Source organism: Cololabis saira, chromosome 12, assembly GCF_033807715.1.
Source record: "Cololabis saira isolate AMF1-May2022 chromosome 12, fColSai1.1, whole genome shotgun sequence".
Taxonomy (NCBI): Eukaryota; Metazoa; Chordata; class Actinopteri; order Beloniformes; family Belonidae; genus Cololabis; species Cololabis saira.
The window spans coordinates 28,128,842-28,147,677 of record NC_084598.1 but is presented as its reverse complement, the minus strand read 5'-3'; the positions used below and the strand labels follow the sequence as shown (position 1 = coordinate 28,147,677).

The window sequence follows — 18,836 nt, the reverse complement described above, 5'->3', positions numbered from 1 at the left end:
AGCTGTGATGCAACAGGTTCCAACTACCCTATCACTTTACTGAGACAGTTCTGAGCTGCTTCATTATGTCATCTCCCTGTCTGGTGTGCAGGTGACGTGAGCTGCACTTCCACTTGCATTGATCTCAGAGCTCTAACAGCCTTGTGCTTTAGTGCACCATCTGCACGTCCGTAGGCCTCGCTGGGAAAACAAGCTGCTGAAGGTTCGTACAGTGATTATTACACTGATAACAGAGTGGCCTGTTTGTGCTGACATGAGGAGTCTTCTGTCGACTTCAGTGCAACATTTACCAGAGGCATGACAGTGCAGGTGGTCTGTCAGAGGCCTTATTAACCATTTAAAAGCTGGAGGAAGTGCAGCTGTGACACACTCCTGTCAGGTGCAACGTCCCTCACTGCTGTGGGAATACAATTACATTAAATACCTTCTTGTAGTTTCATTTGAAAATCCTCAGCACGAATAAAGCTTTTTCCTTTTTTTGTTCTAAATGCCTGAACTGCCCTTTAAAAGTGTAAGGATGTTTTCTACCGCCGCCTACAGTTTGTGCTCTTCTCAAAACGTTTATTCAAAACAGGTTTCCCATTAATTCATAAAGTGAGGGCATACGCATCTGTCAGAACAAGTGGGGGCTGCCTTTTGTTTTCAAGTAAGCAAACACGACCACTGATCTGTTTATCCTCAGAAATTAAGTATTGTGTGTTGTTTGTTAGGAAATGAGACGAAAGATGAAGGAGACTCCTCACATTTCCAGCTGGATTTGAATCAGAGCTGTTGCAGATCACAAGGGCTCAAGGAACAACATCAGCTCGCAGCTGTTTATCCCAAGTTAAATATATCTAAACCTACCCTTTAATGGGGGTGTGATCCAGATAACAGGAAAGCCTTGCAGAGGAAATTACATGTTCTGTTACTCAAGACAGAAGCTGTGATACAAACTGATATAGATGGCGTGATATCGGCTCTCGAGGTCGGTCTTTGCCTTTCGAATCATATATCATAGTTTATCTATATGTTCTATAATGTGTTGTCAGCTACACACATATATTTTTCAATCCTGTTTAAAGCTCCCAGAGAGTAAAGACAAGCTAATTATAAAGGGATTGAAATCTTTATTTAGCCTATTGCAGCACAGTGTAACATTTCCCCTTAATCCAGTGTTAACGCGGTGAAGCCTGGACCAACATGACCTTAGTGCGACATCCACGACACTTTGTTGTTCCCCACCACACTAGTGACTGCCACTACATCAGAACACACATGAAGGAGAGAGGTTTGTAACGCAAATTATATATGAATCAAATCTTTGATAAATAATAACGACAAGTCTCTGAGGGGAGTAGAAAGTTGGGTGAATCGTTAGGGAGGTTAGAAAGGTGGTCCCTTTGTCCTCGCCTTCCATCTTGTCTGGGTTTTTGAACGATGGGGGGGGGGGCAATGTTTAAGCGTTGTAGGAGGAAGAGGAGACATTTCCACCGTGGCCTGTCCAGTTGGTGTGGATGAAATGACCTGGATCTGAGAGCAGCTCATACGTGTGGGCTCCAAAGTAGTCCCTCTGGGCCTGGTGAGAAAAACCAAAGCAAGTCTGAGTGAACTTTCAACCGGGAACACCACTAAACTGCAAACTTAAATATGTCCTCCCTGGAGCCGATTGTTTTTCAACAGATACTGAATACACACAGTGTTCCGAGTTGAAGCTAATAATCAGTGAAGAAGGTTCACGTTTATATACTGATCCACAAACACAGACATGTAGTAGTAAGATAGCGTGTGGCAGCTGCCGTCTTCTCACCTGGATCAGGTTGGCGGGCAGCTTCTCGTGTCGGTAGCCGTCGTAGAAGGACAAAGCGGTGGTGAAACACGGCATGGGGATGCCGTGCTGAACCCCAGTGCTGATTGCCCTCCGCCATGATTCCTGAAGCAAAAAAGAGAAACTGACTAACGGTTTGTGCTTCTCCAGATCATTTAAATTAGTCTTGAGTTGTGGTCTGATCCTAAACGCCAAACTGTGTAACCATCACCTGCTGTCACCAACAGCTTCTCTTTAATACGTAAAACACTGTATTTAGCAATAACATTATAAAATAAATAAATCACTAAACTTTAGCGTGGAAACTTCAGACCACCTCATACTGCTGATGATTAAGACAACCAATCAGTGTTGCTTCATCCTTTTGCTTTCTAAAAAGGAGGAAACAAGTTGCCTTTTCTTTTTTTTTTCTTTTTTTTTTTTCCTGCATCAGCGTGGTCTGTTGCAGTTTGGTGTTTGGTCACTTCCTCGTTCCTCATACCTGACAGTCTTGCACAGCGTTACTGAAGAAATTGTCCAGCAGCAAGTTCTGCAGGTCACTGTCTCTGTCAAATGCCTCTTTGATTTTTTCCAGGAAAACACTGGTGAGAGGAGAAACGACAAAAAAACAAGTTTGCATTTCTTAAAAAAAATGAATATTGTGTATTTATATGGATGATTCCATTACACTGTTATCTCTAAATGGACTAATGTGTTTTAGCTGGTTGGTGGCTGCAGGTCCTACTGCATGTTTTTTTTTTTTAATGTAGATCCACACAAGGTTGTGTAGTTTTTTGGGGTTTTTGTTTTTGTTTTTAGGGGTGGGGGGCTCCGCTATATTAGAGAGAGCAAAACAAAGGTCTCATCATTTCATCAGTCTTCTTTCGACAGGATTTCAAAGAATTTAATTTTCACAAAATTCTTAGTCTGGCTTTGCAACACAGAGCAGTGTAATAAAAACTTCTTCTCTTCTTCTAAAGATGTTTCTTTGAACTAGTGTTTTGTAACTTGAGGCTTCACCTACAGAACCTGAACTTCCCACTTTTTTGAAGAAGTCGTCTCTTTCGAACTAACCACACACTCAGATTTGTTAATCAACTTTTCACAACAAACCCTGAGGCAACCTTGTGGCAAGTACGAGGACACATGAGAGTAAATGCACCTTCTGATGATGCAGCCTCCTCTCCACATCAGAGCGATGGCGCCGTAGCTCAGCGACCAGCCGAACTCCTTGGCTGCTTGCCGCAGCAGCATGTAACCTTGTGCGTAGGAAATTATCTTGGAGGCGTAGAGGGCCTGGAGAAAGAAGATGGGTCAGCTCATTCTTGAAAATATACAACATTTTAAGAATTCTGATCACAGTGAAAAGAAAAAAGTTGACTATGTTTGAAACCTGGCATGGGCACAGATCGAGAAGAAATAAACTAATTTCAAAATGGCATCAAATTGTTCATTATGGTTTTTAATCAAAATTAAATTTTTTCCCCCGTTTTTCACACATTTTAAGTAGGAGGAAAAATAAAATAAAAGTGCTCCATGCATATATTTGGACACACCAAAAACAATTTTATGTCTGAAAGAGCAGCTTGTTCAAGCACTCAAGTGCTCAACACTTGGAAAACCAAGATGATGCTGTCAGGATACTGATTCTACTTTTTAACCTTTAGACCCGCAAGCTGAGGGTTAATACTAGGGCACTCACAACTCCCAGAACTAATCATCAAATATCCATGTACAAAAGATGCACTGAAGACACCTTTTGTGCAAAAAAAAAAAAAAAAAGAAACATCTCAGAGCCGGAATCCTTTAGCAAGGAAACGGACAGAAATCCCCTGATGGGAGAACTGAAAGAAATCTACCTTTTATCCTCACTTCCACTTAGGCTGCTGGCTCTGTTGTCACTGTAAATGCTCTAATTCTTGCCTTTGTATTGCACTTTTTACTACTCTAGCTTCAGTACTGTAGATGGTGTTTAAGCCTCTTTAAGCATGGACAAGAGATATACGCCCTCCCATACAGTCTCTACCACTCACTTTTCTGCATAGTGATGCAGAATATGAAATATATATAAATAAATAGAGAGAGAGCGAGAGACGCTTCAATGTAATGAAATAATAAAAATTAACGTCAACTTTTTGTTTCTTAAGCGTGTCGAAACTCTAAAAAGATTTAAATTAAAGTAAATTTAAGTTCAGTTACATATTAAACATTGTGCCTTTTGAAACCAGGTCATCTTGTAATTGTGCTGCTATACAGAGAAAAAAATCTTAACTAGGGGTTCCCAAACATTTGCATGTCACACAATGTCATGAAGAGCAACCAAAAGTTGCATTTTTGCAGTGTTTGTAAAGGTTTTTGGGTAATAGTTTTCATCACATCTGACACCTTTCAAGTTACCAAATTTGAAACATTTTCCCTTAACCAGCTTCTCTCATCTGCTGTTGTTTGAAAAAATAAAAATAAAATCATGCCTTTGTACAGCACGTTTAACAATAAGATATTATTTGAGTCAATGTAACGTGTTTTCCCCAGATGCTTTGCTTTAGAACAGCCTTGTAAAATGTGCATATCATACTGCGCGTTCTACCTTTCTAATGTCTTCCAGGAATGCGGCCTTGTCACCGCTGAATTTCACTCCCTGGGGCCCCGTGAGGCTGCGGCTCGCCTCCACTCTCTCATCCTTTAGAGAGGACAGGCATCTGGCAAAGACAGCCTCCCCTGACACACAGAAAACAAGAGAAAGGGAGGGAGGCAGGGGGTAAACGCATGAACAGAGATGAACAGAATTAGCCTTTCAGATGCGTCACAGACCGTAGGAGCACAAAAACACAAAAAATACATGTTTTGATACAAAAAGAAAAATGTCCACAACTATTTTTTTGTCAGCTGTCTGGCTTAAATGTACTGTTTTTATGTCTGTGCACAGAATCCACCGTTTTGATATTTTTTAATGTAGTACTTATTGATTCTGGTGAAATATCGTCTCATTTCACTATTTGGAGTATGAAATGACAATAAACCCACTTGACATACAAATTACTAAGAAAGTAACTTTCCAGTTTTTCTTATAAAGCTATGTATCTCTCACACACACAAAAAGGATATCCAGAGTAAGCCCAGGTCAGAGCAACACTATTGTGCCATAAGGGCAACCATCAAGGACCATCATGAATCAGTAATATTCTATTCTATTCTATTTACAGAATATTCAGTAATATTCTAACTCTGTTTTCCATTTTTTTTTAAATGCCATCAAACACCTGAAGGGTTTTCAGGAAAACTAAAATATTTATTTGCTCATAAAAGGAACTAGAAACATCAATGAAGTGTTAATTTCCTTCCCACTCCATCGACACAAGAGGAAGAAACCTGTTCAGTCAGCATGACTTGCTTAAAACTGCCACGCCGGATGACGCAAGACAAGCCGTCTAGTGAACTCTCCGACTGGAATGTTTTCCCTTTTGACTGAGAAATGCGCCCGTGCAAACTGCTGCATGCTGGATCAGATCTCACACAATGAAGCCTTTTGTACCACTACTGTCAGTCAGAGGATCTACAGCCCTGACAGGGACCAACAACAACAAATAAATCTAATCCCCAACAATAGCTGCAGCCATTCGGTGACGGACTAATCTGCGTAACAAAATACTCTTCACCTAGTTTATTCTCCATGTCAGTTCGACTAACCCTTCAAAATATAGACACCCACTTTGCCTTTGGTTGTTTATGAAACAGTCAGAGCAAACACCAAAGCCAAATCCTCATTATGTCACTTGAGATGAGAAGGCCTTTAGAAAAGCCTCCAATCTTCTTAGGGGCAGCCTCATATTGATCACGTCTCCTAGAGAAAGCTCCCTGGAAACGTGCTGGCTAACAACAACTGTTAAAACACCGGCTTTACTGCTTTTTCAGGCGTGGGTGGATTGTTAAATCAAGTTAACAGGTGTGTTGCAATCCCTTTTATCATGCCATTATACAGAGCCGCGGTTACTGTAAGCAGCCAGCGCTGGAGGAAGAAACAAGGAAACAATACTTCCTTGTCTACCTTTCTTCCTCTTACCGATCAAAGTGACGGGTGTGCCGTACTCCAACGCTGAAATGGCCGTCCACTTCCCCGTCCCTTTCTGTCCGGCGCTGTCGCGGATCTTTGGCAGCAGATGCGTGCCGTCGGCATCCCTGTATTTAAGGATGTTGGCTGTGATCTCAATGAGGAAGGAGTCCAGCTCCGTCTTGTTCCAGCTGTCGAAAACCTGAGTGAATGAAGACGGCGATGAGATTCAGTCAGTCAGGCTTTGCCCCCACCCCTTCTAATTCCCACTGAACGAGTATATCAAGCTCACCTGGCCCATCTCAGCATGGTCCATACCCAGAATGTCCTTCATCAGGTGGTAGGCCTCACAGATCAGCTGCATGTCTCCATACTCAATGCCATTATGGACCATTTTCACAAAATGTCCAGCACCCTCGTCTCCAACCTGAGCAAGAAACAAAGTACTGTAAGATGCCTTGCCATAATAACAACCACTAACTTGTATAGAACTCAGTAAAGCGCTTCACTCACCCAGTCACAGCAAGGCTCTCCTGTTCCAACCTTGGCTGCAATGCTCTGGAAGATATCTTTTATGTGCGGCCTTAAAAAAAATATATAATAATTACATGTGATTAATAAGAAGTGTTCCCATTCATCAACATAAACACTGAAATTGTGTTTCTCATTAAGTTTATTCGACCTACCAGGCCTCTTTATGTCCACCCGGCATCAGTGACGGTCCGTATCGTGCACCTTCTTCCCCACCGCTCACGCCGCTGCCGACGAACAGCAAGCCTTTCTCTTTCAGACTCCTACACCGTCGCTGTGCGACACAAACACAGAAGAGCCATGAGGATGATCTATGAAGAAAGGGGTTCTAGCCGGACAGTGATTCTGACAGACTTACAGTTGTGTCTCTATATTCAGAGTTGCCACCGTCGATGATGATGTCGCCGGCCTCTAGAAGAGGAACCTGAAATAAATATATTTAAAAAAAGAATAAACTCCAAGATCAAAGTGTCTAGCAGCTGACTCAGTTTGGGGGGATCTCTGGCTGACCAGCTTGTCGATGAAGTCGTCCACAGCCTGTCCGGCCTTGACCAGCAGGATGATTCTCCTGGGCTTCTTCAGCTTGCACACCATGTCCTGCAGGGACTCTGCTCCGATCACCTTGGAGCCTTTGGCCTCGTTCTGCAGGAAGTCGTGCACCTTGGACACGGTTCTGTTGAAGGCACATACCTGCGAGAGACAAGATTGTGTTTACCAAGTGAAATAACGCCATCCTCATACTTTTGCCAGGAGAAGTGGAAACAAACAGAAGCCTTGGTCTCACCACAAAGCCGTGGTCGTTCATGTTCATGATGAGGTTCTGGCCCATGACAGCCAAGCCAATGAGCGCAATATCTGCCCTGTGGAAACAGTCATCACATTTAGTTAAACGTTTATTGTATTCTTATTACAACTAAGCTCATAGAACATAGAAGGAAATATAATTTCAAACATCAGCATGCAAGGACCACTCTTAAGCAGATGTGTACATCGGTTGTGGGAGTAAAACTGTGGAACTCTCTACAAAATGATTTAAAGGAATGCACAAATTCACTTAGGTTCAAAAAAAAATGTATAAAGATAAAATATTTAAGTTATATGATCATGAATAGACTGGGAATTAAGCAGTATTATTAATATCTGTAGTTGGTTCTATTTAAGTGTATATTTTTGTAAATATTGGTTACATTGACTGTTCTTTTTGTTTTGGTATTTAATAAGGGGCAGGTAACATAAGACTTGTCTTCATCCTGCTCCTTTTCGGTCATGGGTGTGTAGATTGACCACCATGCACGAAACGAAATAAATAAATAAATAAATAAATAAATAAATAAAATAAAGCTGAAATACAGGCTTACAAATACACTTGAGAGTTGACTACATTTCCCATAGTTCTTAGCGGTCTGTGTTGGTCAAACCCATTCCGTCTTTGCATTTAATTAAATAAATCACGTCAAAAATATCGTTATACTTAACACAAAAGCAGGTCGGCTGCATAAAAAGACAACATCACTAATTCAGTTAACCGACAAAGAAGATTACTCTCAGTAAAACAGACTTTACGGCTACAAAGTTTACTGTTGAACCTCGCTAAAGCAGGCGATTCTCCACATCTTCCACTATCTGCAAAAAAAACTAATTGTGAAACTTACTGAGCCATGGTTCTCCGGGGGTGAAGGTGAGCAGGTAAAAAGAATTTAAATGACAGTCGAGATCACGCTGCAGCTCCCTTAAAGGTTTTCCTCAACTCGTTTTTCACTTCCTCCTTCAATGGTTCTCATCTGAACGTGACAGAGAGGCTTACGTCGGCCCACGTACAGCGTCCACCAATCAGAGGCGTCCAAATAAAACACGGGCCGTCTGTTGCGGTTTCTGATTGGTTCAGAATCCTGAGCAGAGCTAACGATCCTCCTATTGGTTGGTTTGGTTGTCACTCATGGTTCGCCAGTGCCCACCCACACGAAGGATGGATGGGACAGTTCATTTTTCTGCAGTGTAAATCTTTTACAAGCTTAAATCCAGTACTGGAGTTGAGGGGGGATGAGGGGGGATGGCATCCCCCCTGAAATAAAAACAGTCAAAATCATCCCCCCTGTAAAACTGCCTTTCCCCCTTTCCATCCCTTATGTCATTTCATCAATGAATGTGGTATTACTGCTATTTCAACATTTAGAGTCATCACCAGAAAAATAACACCAGAAAAATAACTTATTTGACAATTTTCACCTGTTTCGAGTACATTTTCACTTGAAATAAGTAGAAAAATCTGCCAGTGGGACAAGATTTATCTTCTCATTACAAGCAAAAAAATCTTGTTCCACTGGCAAATTTTTCTACTTATTTCAAGTGAAAATCTACTTGAAACAGATGAAAATTGTTGTTTTTTCCAGTGATGAGTCTTGTTTTAAGTGTTATGAGATTTTTCTTTACTAAAATGAGACATTTTAACTAGAAATAAGACAAATATTCTTGTTAAGATTTTGAGTTTTTGCAGTGATCCATTTTACTTATCCTGTGAAGGACAGAGTCATATTAATAAGTTCAGAAAACAGTTTTTTATTGTTGTGTTTTGATGTATTTGATGTATCCAGTGGATATTTAAAGCTTACAGAAGGCTGCATTTAACTGCTGCTATGTCATTCCTGCAGTATTTCTGCAGGTGCTTTGGTCAGTGCTATTATTTGTAATATATTACATTATTTGTAATCAGCACAAATTATCTGTCCCCATATGATAAAATCCCCCACCCCCCCTGATTTTTTTTTTACAACTCGAGTACTGCTTAAATCTATACAACAAATATTTCTATTTAGACGTCTTTAACAGGCAATAAATTCAAGATCAAGGTGTTTGGACGATTTAAAGTAAATTATGTTAACAAAGAAGCTGTGTTTCACTGCATGTCATGTTAGCTGCAAGGATAGATATTTTTTATTCAAATATATTAGCGGCTCAACGGGGTAAATTGATCAAATACTACACTAAACAAATTTTTTTTTAAATCGAAGAAACATATTAAAAAAAAAGTCATCTCAATTCCTATGTCAATATTTGTAATAATTGTAAATAAAAGAATTCAATAATATACAGGACTCTCTCAGAAAATTCGAATATTGTGATAAAGTTCTTTATTTTCTGTAATGCAATTAAAAAAACAAAAATGTCATACATTCTGGATTCATTACAAATCAACTGAAATATTGCAAGCCTTTTATTATTTTAATATTGCTGATTATTATACCTGTAATTAGGCTAACGAGTGAGAAAGAGTAGGCCTACCTTAGAAAAGCAGAACCTTTTTGGATGAAAATCTAAAAAGTACTGACAATTTTGTGATAACTACGAGCAAAAAGTTAAAGAATAGCAATTCTCTATGGAAATATAAACATGGGACACTCATAGATTGTGTGTATTTATGTACTTAAAGAAAGTCACTGGTGGCTGCAAGGCTCATGCTTTAAAGCAATGTCACCAATAGACTTAATTTAAAAAATAAAAATAAACTGAAAAAACATTCTTAGGAAAAATAACTTTCTCAAAGATTATAATGGTTTTGTTAACTTGTTTTTTTTCTGTTCAGTGTACTAATCATTTTTTGAAATTATTCCTTAGGTAAGTAGGTATTAGTCCTCAAACTTAAATTCATATGAGCAGGCACTTAAGCTTTACAAAAAACACAAGATTGTGGGAACTGAATGCCAACTTAAGACTTTAAAACAGCAATTCATAAAATAATTGATGACATCATAGTTACTGCATTCATATTTTATAAACAGTCAACATGGAGGAGGAGAAACAAACAATAATGGTCATGATTAGGGGTCCTTCATAGCCCTTTGCTCAGATAGGGTTTAAACAACCCTTCTGAAAACTGCTAGTGTTGCTTCATCCACTAAAGAAAGTTACCATTCGAAGAAAATAATGAAATAAGATTGAATAACTTCCATGATATAATGTCAAATAAAATCCCGTACTGCCGAGTGGTTTGATGAACAAAACTGTTCTTTTATTTGGACCCTACAGACACTCCATCTTTGGCTGCCTGTTTCAGGCAGCCACCTTGGCTCCAGATCATCCAAGGCCGACCTGGAAGGGTCTGGATCACAGCGGCTCTGCCGAGGCTTCCTGGCTGGGCTGAGGCTACTAGACCCACCCTGATTCCTGCCAACATGGTGTGACCTATGCCTAAAACACTTGCTTCAAAAGTGCTTTTCAGAAACCTATAGGTGGCGTCACACAGGGTTTGTCCAATCCTCTTTATACAGTCTATTTACCAAACCCCATTCTGCATATATTACATTTATTCAGGGTACAGGGTGCTATATATATATATATATATATATATATATATATATATATATATATATACATACATATATATATATATATATATATATATATATATATATATATATATACATATATACATACATATATATATATATATATATATATATATATATATATATATATATATATATATATATATATATATATATATATATATATATAAAAATCATTCCAGAAACATAACTGTAGGCTGTTGAAATCCAAATAATGTTTAATGAAAAAAGGCACTCTTCTTTTCAAGTCATATGACTTTCCCATGCTTAATTTTTCCCTGTAATGACCAGAAATCCGTGGCAGGTCACAAGAAAAGGACTTAAGGTTAAACCAGTTTAATGTCAGAACAGCTTATAATGCACCAAGAGTGTCCTCAACCAAAGAATACAGTCTGAAACTCTACCATAAAGGGTTGATTTTCTGCTCCACAAAAAATGTTTAACTCTGTTATTGGTCATAAATGCTTGAAGTATGAAGTCAAGTTATAGAGAAAGCTACTGAAAACAAAAACAAAGCAATAAAAGCCAGATCCAACAAATAGAAAATAAAATGAAAAAATAAACTGGTGATGATAAAAAATAGTTTGATAAGGTGTGTAGTCATACAAAAGTAAGAACACCCTCTTTTAATCCAGTGTGTGTGTGTGTGTGTGTGTGTGTGTGTGTAAAAACAATAATCCAGGGTCTTAGCATTAGGCAAATACAACCTCTGACAAACAAGATATGTTTTTTTGTCACAATTTATTGTTAAAAAAATGCAAAAAAAAAAGCAAACAAATAAATTAATTATGTAGGCAATACTAAGTACCCCTGTGATTCAGTAGGTTGTATGTCTACCATTCGCAGCAATAACTAGATCTAGTCATTAATTTATCAGTCTCTAATATGATTAAGGAGGAATTGTGGACCATTTTCAGATTTTGGTCATGCTCATGCATATTTTCACAGTCAGTCTAAATAGATTTGCTGGTGTACAGAAGATCATTGACCCTTTGCAGGAGTCTGTTTTAACTAAGCTTTAGCCATTAGATGGATAGACTCTCCTTGGCCTCAAGAATACTCTGGAATACAGAGGAGTTTGTGGTTCAGCCAATGACTGTCAGGTGTCTTTTGGCTACAAAACAACTTTAAATAATCCCTCCCATAAGCACCTTGGTCCACTGCTGAAAAGGTGTTCCTTTATAGTTGTCACCAAACATGGCGCCGGGCATCGACTTAAAGGGGACCTATTATGGCATCAAATACCTATTTTAAACAGGCCTTGAATGTCTTAAAAACAAGCTTTTGATTGTTTTTGCTAAATAAATGAGAAATTCAGCCTCTGAGCCATGTATTTATCATCCCATTCTCTAACCTCATTATCTATGAGGGATTCTGAGTGGACGGGGCTATGATAATGAGGCTCTGTGCTGATTGGCTGCCTGAATGACGGCATACACCGCTACGAAAAAATGGCGGAAGCTCCAGCCGGCGAAGTTAGTTTTGGGCGTGGTTTCAAGCATCGGAGGCCAACCTATGTAAATCGCCCCCGTAGTTACGCAACGACGGGCACAGAATCTGAACGGCTCATAGAAGCCACATCACACTGGATGGCTCATCCGGGCGGCTGTACAGACACTGCAGAATTTGGTTGCTTTCCTCCTTCTGAGTTGGCAGGCTGAGGGGAGACCACTTTATATATGTTAAAGCCAGAAAAAACATGTTTTTCATAATAGGTCCCCTTTAAACAGTTCTACTTTGGTCACTTCTTTCTGTAGAAAACAGTTCTTTAAGTTCTGTGGTTTGTTTAGACGCAGTCTTCTGAACCCGTCATGCGAACCCTTGCTCTTTTAAGACAGAAGAGGATTTCTACAAGGAACACTTCCAAACAGACCATAGCTTTACTTTTTCAGTCTTTTTCTAATTGTGCTGTTATGGACTTTAATATTTAACACGCTGAATTTACTAGAATGCCTACTTCTGGGAAGACCGATTGTCTTGAATACTTTCCATTTGTGAGCCTCTAAATTGTTTGGGAATGGCCTCACGACTTCAGGTTGCTGTGCAACAACCAGAAACTTCTCGAATACCACTTGCTTATGTAATTCCGTCTTGGCATTGTGTTAACACAAATTCTCCAGTCCATCATACTGTATTAATGCTTTTATAGGAGGTCTGCACACCTGCTAATGATGAATTTATAAAAGGCTGATGACCTGTAGCATCTGGCCACTATAGACCCTCTTAAATCCAGGGGGTGCGTAAGGGGGTACTTTATTTTGACCACAGTGGTAAATAAATAATGGTATGGTTTGTGTTAAAAGAGAGGATTCTAAGTTTTGCATTATCGTTGTAATTTCTTCACTTTTTAAAGATTTTTCACTCAAAACTTGACATTTTGCAGTCTATTTATTTTATACTTAACATTTTATATTTTCCCTAATTCTAAAGAAGTTTGATAGCTCACAAATGGCAGAAGGCTGTAAATTGTCAAAACTGTAACGGCATAAGTGAAGCTGAGCACAAACAGGCATCACTTAGTTTTTGCTAATGCAGTTTGCACTTTTATTGTTGCCTCATTCACTAAACAGTTCAATGGTGCAAGATTACCATACACAGAATTAGGATATCTGCATGACACATCTATGCTATACAGCGAATGGATTATAATTATTACAAATACAGTAAACATATTTACATTTTAGTCCAAGCTCCATACAACATAGATATTTACAAAATAAGTATGAAAATGAAACCTGTCCTGACAAATAATGTACAGTGTTAATGTCACGTTTGTCACTCTTTTCACGAATCCGAAAGAGAATGTGGGTGACTGATATCAGCTGTCTGAGGGGCAGATGGAAAATATGCTAGTTTTATTTGAAAGGCATCAATGGAAAAAGGAAAAAAAAAGAACTGAAGAAGTGTTGTAGAAAGTCACAATAATGGTATTGTTTTAGATGATACTAGCTACGTCGTGTTAAATTCCCTGATAGTAGAAAAAAATAAAATAAAACAAAAACTACCCTTTTTTGTTGTTAAATTTCAGGCGGCTGGCCAGCATGAGGGGTGAGTAAATATTCTTCAAAATCAGACTGGATCACTCAAACCACTTTCTGATAGAGGAAGCACTAATGTAACTCACCTCTTCCTGCAAAGGTTCAGCGGTTACATCTTAGGTCTTTTATTCATTATTTCATCTATTTATCTTTTAATGAAGGAAAAACACATCTTAAAATTGTACATTCAACTCTCTTCCAGTTCAGACCGGAGGAGGCTGCCACATCTTCATTTGGTTCATCATGAGCAGAACAACTAAACCGCACAGACTTTATTTGATCAGTTAGTTGAACCTTTTATTAATATGTGCAAAGAGCTGCAAACTAATATATACATTGCAAACAATAAATACACAATTCAAAATAATATACCTCTGCAAATTAGCCACTAAAAGGAAAACGTTTGCTCTGATGTGCTCATTTAAATATGTATATCTTGCTGTTCAGGTGAAGTACGCTGCACTTTTGTGCCTTTAGATAAGTGCATAGTTGCCAAGTTAACCTTTTTTGGTGATTACCTTCCCAGTTATCATTTAAATCAGAAATCAAGAATCCAAGAGGTTTTTGCATGTCTGTCCAGCAGGTTGGCTGACCTCAGGACAGTGACGCTCCTCTCTCTCCTTTACATCAGCAGTGATTATGCCAATTATAATAGTGCAGGCACCTCTGTTTTCATCATTCACGTCCCTTTCAGGAAACACGCTGGGCATACTGCTGGTTTGTAGGCCAGAGTTGAATAATGCCACATCTGTGTTGCTAACAAAAGTCTGGTATGTATCGAGGCACCGCAAGTTCACCTGGAGCCAAATGTAGCAGCTGCAGCACGATGTGCAGAGCAAATATTTTCCTGAGCGATATCAGAAATAAAAACTATGTCGTCCCTTTAATATTTCTTTCTAGAAAACAGCTATCACCCAGTGTAGCCTTCGTATCCACTCTCATCATTGTTCCTGATGCTCGGACATAATCCCACGTGACCTGCCTTCGTCTTGCTATAGATATGAGCTAATGTGCAAAATAACTTGAAACACCAATAAATGCTGGTTAGAAATCAAGAAATAAATGCCCTCTGTTAGAATTCATAGAAAACACCACTGTGGAATGATTAAAAGCAAAAAAATAAAATAAAACAAACAAAAAAAAAAAGATAAGAACGATATACATATATAAAAAAAGAAAAACAATAAGTTAGTTGAGTTAAAGAGGTTTCAATTCAGATATGTGAACAGAAAATGAAGAAGTGGTAACGTGGTGCAGCTGAACTGTGAGCACTTTGCTTTAGAGATTTCCCCCGACGCCGGTGGAGCCGTGTCACTAACTACCCCGCAGGTCCTGTACAAGCAGCTTCGTCAGCTCACTACTGGCATCAAGGCTAAAACACGGCAACTTCATTCTATTCCTTACTTCTCACCATGTCATATCTTCATTATCGCAGGTGGGGTTTTTTTTATTTTTTTTTTTACTTTTTTACAGTTAAGTTACACATTTCTGAGACTCTGCGGAGGTCTGAGCGTATTAGTGTAAGCAACAGGAGCTACAAGGAATGTCTTAAATGGGAACAAAACCATAGTTTCCAGTGAAAGTCACTCTTTAGATCATATTATACCTCCTTACCCTTGTCTTTTTTTTTTTTTTTTTTCAAATTTTTTAGATGAAACAGCATAATGACAAATATCTACTCCTGTAGGAACATGTCACCCTTGTGTTTCCACCGCAGAGGTACGAAGGTCTTACATTTATGCTTGTTTAAGCCAGTTAGTATGCATTTTTGATGAAGACACGAATGCACTGACCCACACTGGCACTATTAGGGGCTGGAGGTGGAGTATTTACAGAGGTTGTAGACGGTGGAGATCCAGCGCTGCCCTCGCGTCTCTGTGCGCTCGACAGGATTTTGTTTGCAATTTTGACCTTTCGTGTTTTGAGACAGTTCAGGGGAGCTGCTTCGGGTGGAAGCTGCGACCTGTTCAAATCTCATCTAGGATTAATAAAATAAACTAATCTATCATCAGCACTAGTTTGTGTAGCTGAGCATTTACTAATACATCCCTTGGCGGTGTTTGTCATTTTGTCCCTTTGTGATTTTTACGGTATACTATCTGATTTGTTTGAGCTGCTTTTTGTTGTTTTTTTTTGTCAGTGAGCAAACCTGGTCTTCTCCTGAGGAATGCTGCAGTTACCATGCGAGCACATTGTATAAAAAAATAAAATAAAAACTTGTTTTAGGAGACAAATAACACTGATAAAGACATTTTTCTTTTACAGATGATTGGCAAACTGAGTTAGTTTCTGAAGAGCCGTGCACACACAAGTAGACTACTACAACATGCTACTAGCAGGGGAGCTCAGGGAATGACAACAAAGCGGAACATAATTAGACCTGAACATCGTCATTAAAACGTAAAGACAAGAAGCTGAGGGGGAGAAGAAGGAGAGCCAAGTTGGATGGAGGGTGGGGGAAGGCAAACCTCTCTGGAACTGAAACTTTTAGTCGCATGAAAGGAGACTTAAGCCACAATTCTACTTACAAGGAAAAAAACCGTCAAGAATCACAATGATTAATAACCGTTAACACTTGGTATGTTCAAAGGCTGTTCAGAAAAAGTGGGAGCTGGTATGTTTCCTGTGTGCAGCTCCACTCAGTTCTTCATCAGGCCGCTGCGCCTCCTCGCCAGCTTCGATCTGCGGGGGCGACACGTCGCAACGATGTGAAAATGCAATTTCTGGAGAGCGCGGCGTGCTGCATTTCAATACAGTGTGAGGGAAGTGAGTGTGTACCTTATCGTTCCTGCTAGCAGAGGATTAAAAGCATACAGCCAGTCGTTCATGTCCTTCTCGTTGTTGGCCTGCAGGAGGATTCCTCTGTGTTTTGTGCACACGGCAAATGTGTTGGGAGTCTGAAAAGAAAACAGATTATATTGTCTGCTTTTTGAGTATATAACAGAGCAATATGGGCCTTTCAGCCAGAAGGCAACTTATGAATAAAGATACCTTGAGCATCGCCTGCTGGTCTTCGCTGTATTCCACCTGCGCTGTGGAAAGGTTGAGGACGCCTCGCTCCACCGGGTCCTTGTCACTGTTGTAGATGAAAACGTAGGGCCGGCGAACTACCACAAAGTGCTTCACCCACGAATTAGAGCGTGGCTCCATGAAACTTAGGAAGCCTTTCTTAGACACAACAGACCTGAAATGAAGCAAAGGAAAGACTTTTTTCATTTTGGTTTGCTTTCTCTGAGGCGGAGTCTGTTTCCCTGAATATGAGTCACATTGGTTCCGTTAACATCCAGCTGAAATCATCCAAGTTCAATCAGATTGCTTTCTTTCTGCATGAGTTACAAAACATGATTATTTACTTAGATATGAAAGGGGCGGCTCGTATCGACTGCCCTTTTTCATGCTGCTGCGCACACGACCCGAAAGCAAAACTACAGCAAAAGAGCCGGCGCAGAATGACTTACCCTGGTCTCATTTCTTCAATATCAGGCACCAAGTTGAGGAACTCGTTCTTTCCAGCCCGTGCAAGGTAGGACATCTCCACGGTGGGAACCATTGGGAAGTTCTCATAGTCTGAGCAGGAGGGGCTCGAGGCGCGAGAGCAGTTCTCGGGGGTCCTTGGAGACAAAGCACCGAGTCAGCATGGAGGTGATGAAGAGTTCAAGTGTTTATCGTGTTAAAAAAGGAAGATTGGGAGGAAAGAGCTTTTACTTCTGGTCCATGGAGCCACAGCGAGAGTCAGAGAGAGAGGGACAGGTGGAGGAGGGGGTGAGGGTGGCGCTGCTGAAGCTGGTCACTGATGGGTCACGTCCAATAGGCGAGATATCAGACAGCTACAAAGAAAAAACAAGCAGTAAAAGCTATGTAAAAAAAAAAAAAATAGTACACCCCCTTTCATTTATGAATTTTATATACATTAGCGGCACAAAGCCTCAACTCCTGATTATGAAACCTTTTATAGTTCTAGAGCAGGACGTGAAAACGTCTGTGCATCCGATATTTCTTACCTTGCAGTCACTAATGCTGTTGACCACCTGGTTGTATTCACTGTTGAAGGTGTGTGTCAGGAGGCGCAGGCACTGAAAAGCAACATCACCAGTTAATGGCAGAGGAAGCCAGAACAGCAGGAAGATCTGCAGCATCAAGAAAATTCTCCCCGTCAGTGTCGCTTTCACACCTTAGTGGCCAGCTCCTTCTCACGATCCACCAGGCTCTCAATATCTGCCGAGTCGTAGCCGCTGCTCTCGCTCGGCGTGATGGCGCTTTCAAAGGTGGTGGTGGAGATCTGCGAGGAGATGGAGGTGGAGGTGGACAGAGTGCCTGAGCTCAAGCTTGGGGACAGAGACTCGCTCAGGGACTTGGTGGTGGGAGCTGTTCCTACCGGAGCTGCCTCTACCAACTTCTCCCTCAGCAAGAGGAGGTGACGAGTCTTCTCCACCTGGACGAGTGACAAGGGACGATTAGGCACAAGCTAAGACTCTGCTCAGGGAAACTCATTTTTTGGGGGTGGAGGTTTATCTCACCTCATGCAGCTGCTCCATTTTCTCCAGCTCCCATTGGTGCTCCAGGATGAGGCTGTCTCCTCTGGGCCGCCAGCCGGCCAGGTTCTCCTCTCCACGCACATAAGCCACTGATGTATCCAGGACCTTCCTCCTCCTCCGCTGCATCCCTGCTCAGGACAAAAATGCTCATTAAGATACAGTCGAAATCCAAAACATATCTATTGCATATATTACTTACAGCGGATATAAAATGCATTACTATAAATTGGCTAAAACCAGATCCGCCCACGTGCAATTTGTGGGTGGAGAAAGTAAGTGACAACTACCAAATGGAGCAAATTACTTATTCTTTGAGACTGCAATTGGATATATTTTGTAAGAGATGGAGTCCTGCAATGCCCCTATTAATGGAGCGGTAGACTTAAACCATTATAATTCGGTAATTTCTAGATTTGCTGTCCTACACTTCCCACCAGACCTCCTGGCGGGTTTGGGTTTGCCTTGTCCCTTAATGTAGTTTGTCGATGTCCTGTTGTACGGGTGTTTTTGTTTGTATTGTCGGACGCTGCCTTCATGCTGCTACTGTGGATACTT

General features: G+C 40.2%; 2 protein-coding genes across 35 annotated transcripts in view; both read right to left on the bottom strand.

The window, feature by feature from the left end:
• Positions 1–1,089: 1,089 nt before the first annotated feature.
• Positions 1,090–8,164, bottom strand: pgd (phosphogluconate dehydrogenase). The gene is made up of 13 exons (XM_061736408.1): positions 8,018–8,164; positions 7,150–7,225; positions 6,876–7,055; positions 6,724–6,789; positions 6,521–6,639; positions 6,348–6,417; positions 6,127–6,261; positions 5,847–6,036; positions 4,374–4,504; positions 2,949–3,082; positions 2,289–2,388; positions 1,790–1,912; positions 1,090–1,558 (listed from the first exon to the last, which is right to left on the bottom strand). Exons 1-13 carry the CDS (start codon positions 8,023–8,025, stop codon positions 1,439–1,441), a joined length of 1,452 nt encoding a protein of 483 aa, XP_061592392.1. The 5' UTR covers positions 8,026–8,164; the 3' UTR covers positions 1,090–1,438.
• Positions 8,165–13,224: 5,060 nt separating this feature from the next.
• The window catches only part of kif1b (kinesin family member 1B), a 61,580-nt gene continuing 55,968 nt past the window's right edge, over positions 13,225–18,836 (bottom strand). For 33 of the 34 annotated variants that reach the window (XM_061736372.1, XM_061736375.1, XM_061736386.1 and 30 more), the window contains 8 exons: positions 18,264–18,409; positions 17,918–18,178; positions 17,748–17,819; positions 17,452–17,573; positions 17,205–17,357; positions 16,738–16,930; positions 16,525–16,643; positions 13,225–16,428 (listed from right to left, as the gene is read on the bottom strand). In XM_061736372.1, the coding sequence (XP_061592356.1) occupies positions 16,386–16,428; positions 16,525–16,643; positions 16,738–16,930; positions 17,205–17,357; positions 17,452–17,573; positions 17,748–17,819; positions 17,918–18,178; positions 18,264–18,409 (1,109 nt within the window). In that variant the 3' untranslated portion in view covers positions 13,225–16,385. The remainder of the gene's footprint in view (positions 16,429–16,524; positions 16,644–16,737; positions 16,931–17,204; positions 17,358–17,451; positions 17,574–17,747; positions 17,820–17,917; positions 18,179–18,263; positions 18,410–18,836) is intronic. The other variant, XM_061736378.1, reaches the window with a different exon arrangement.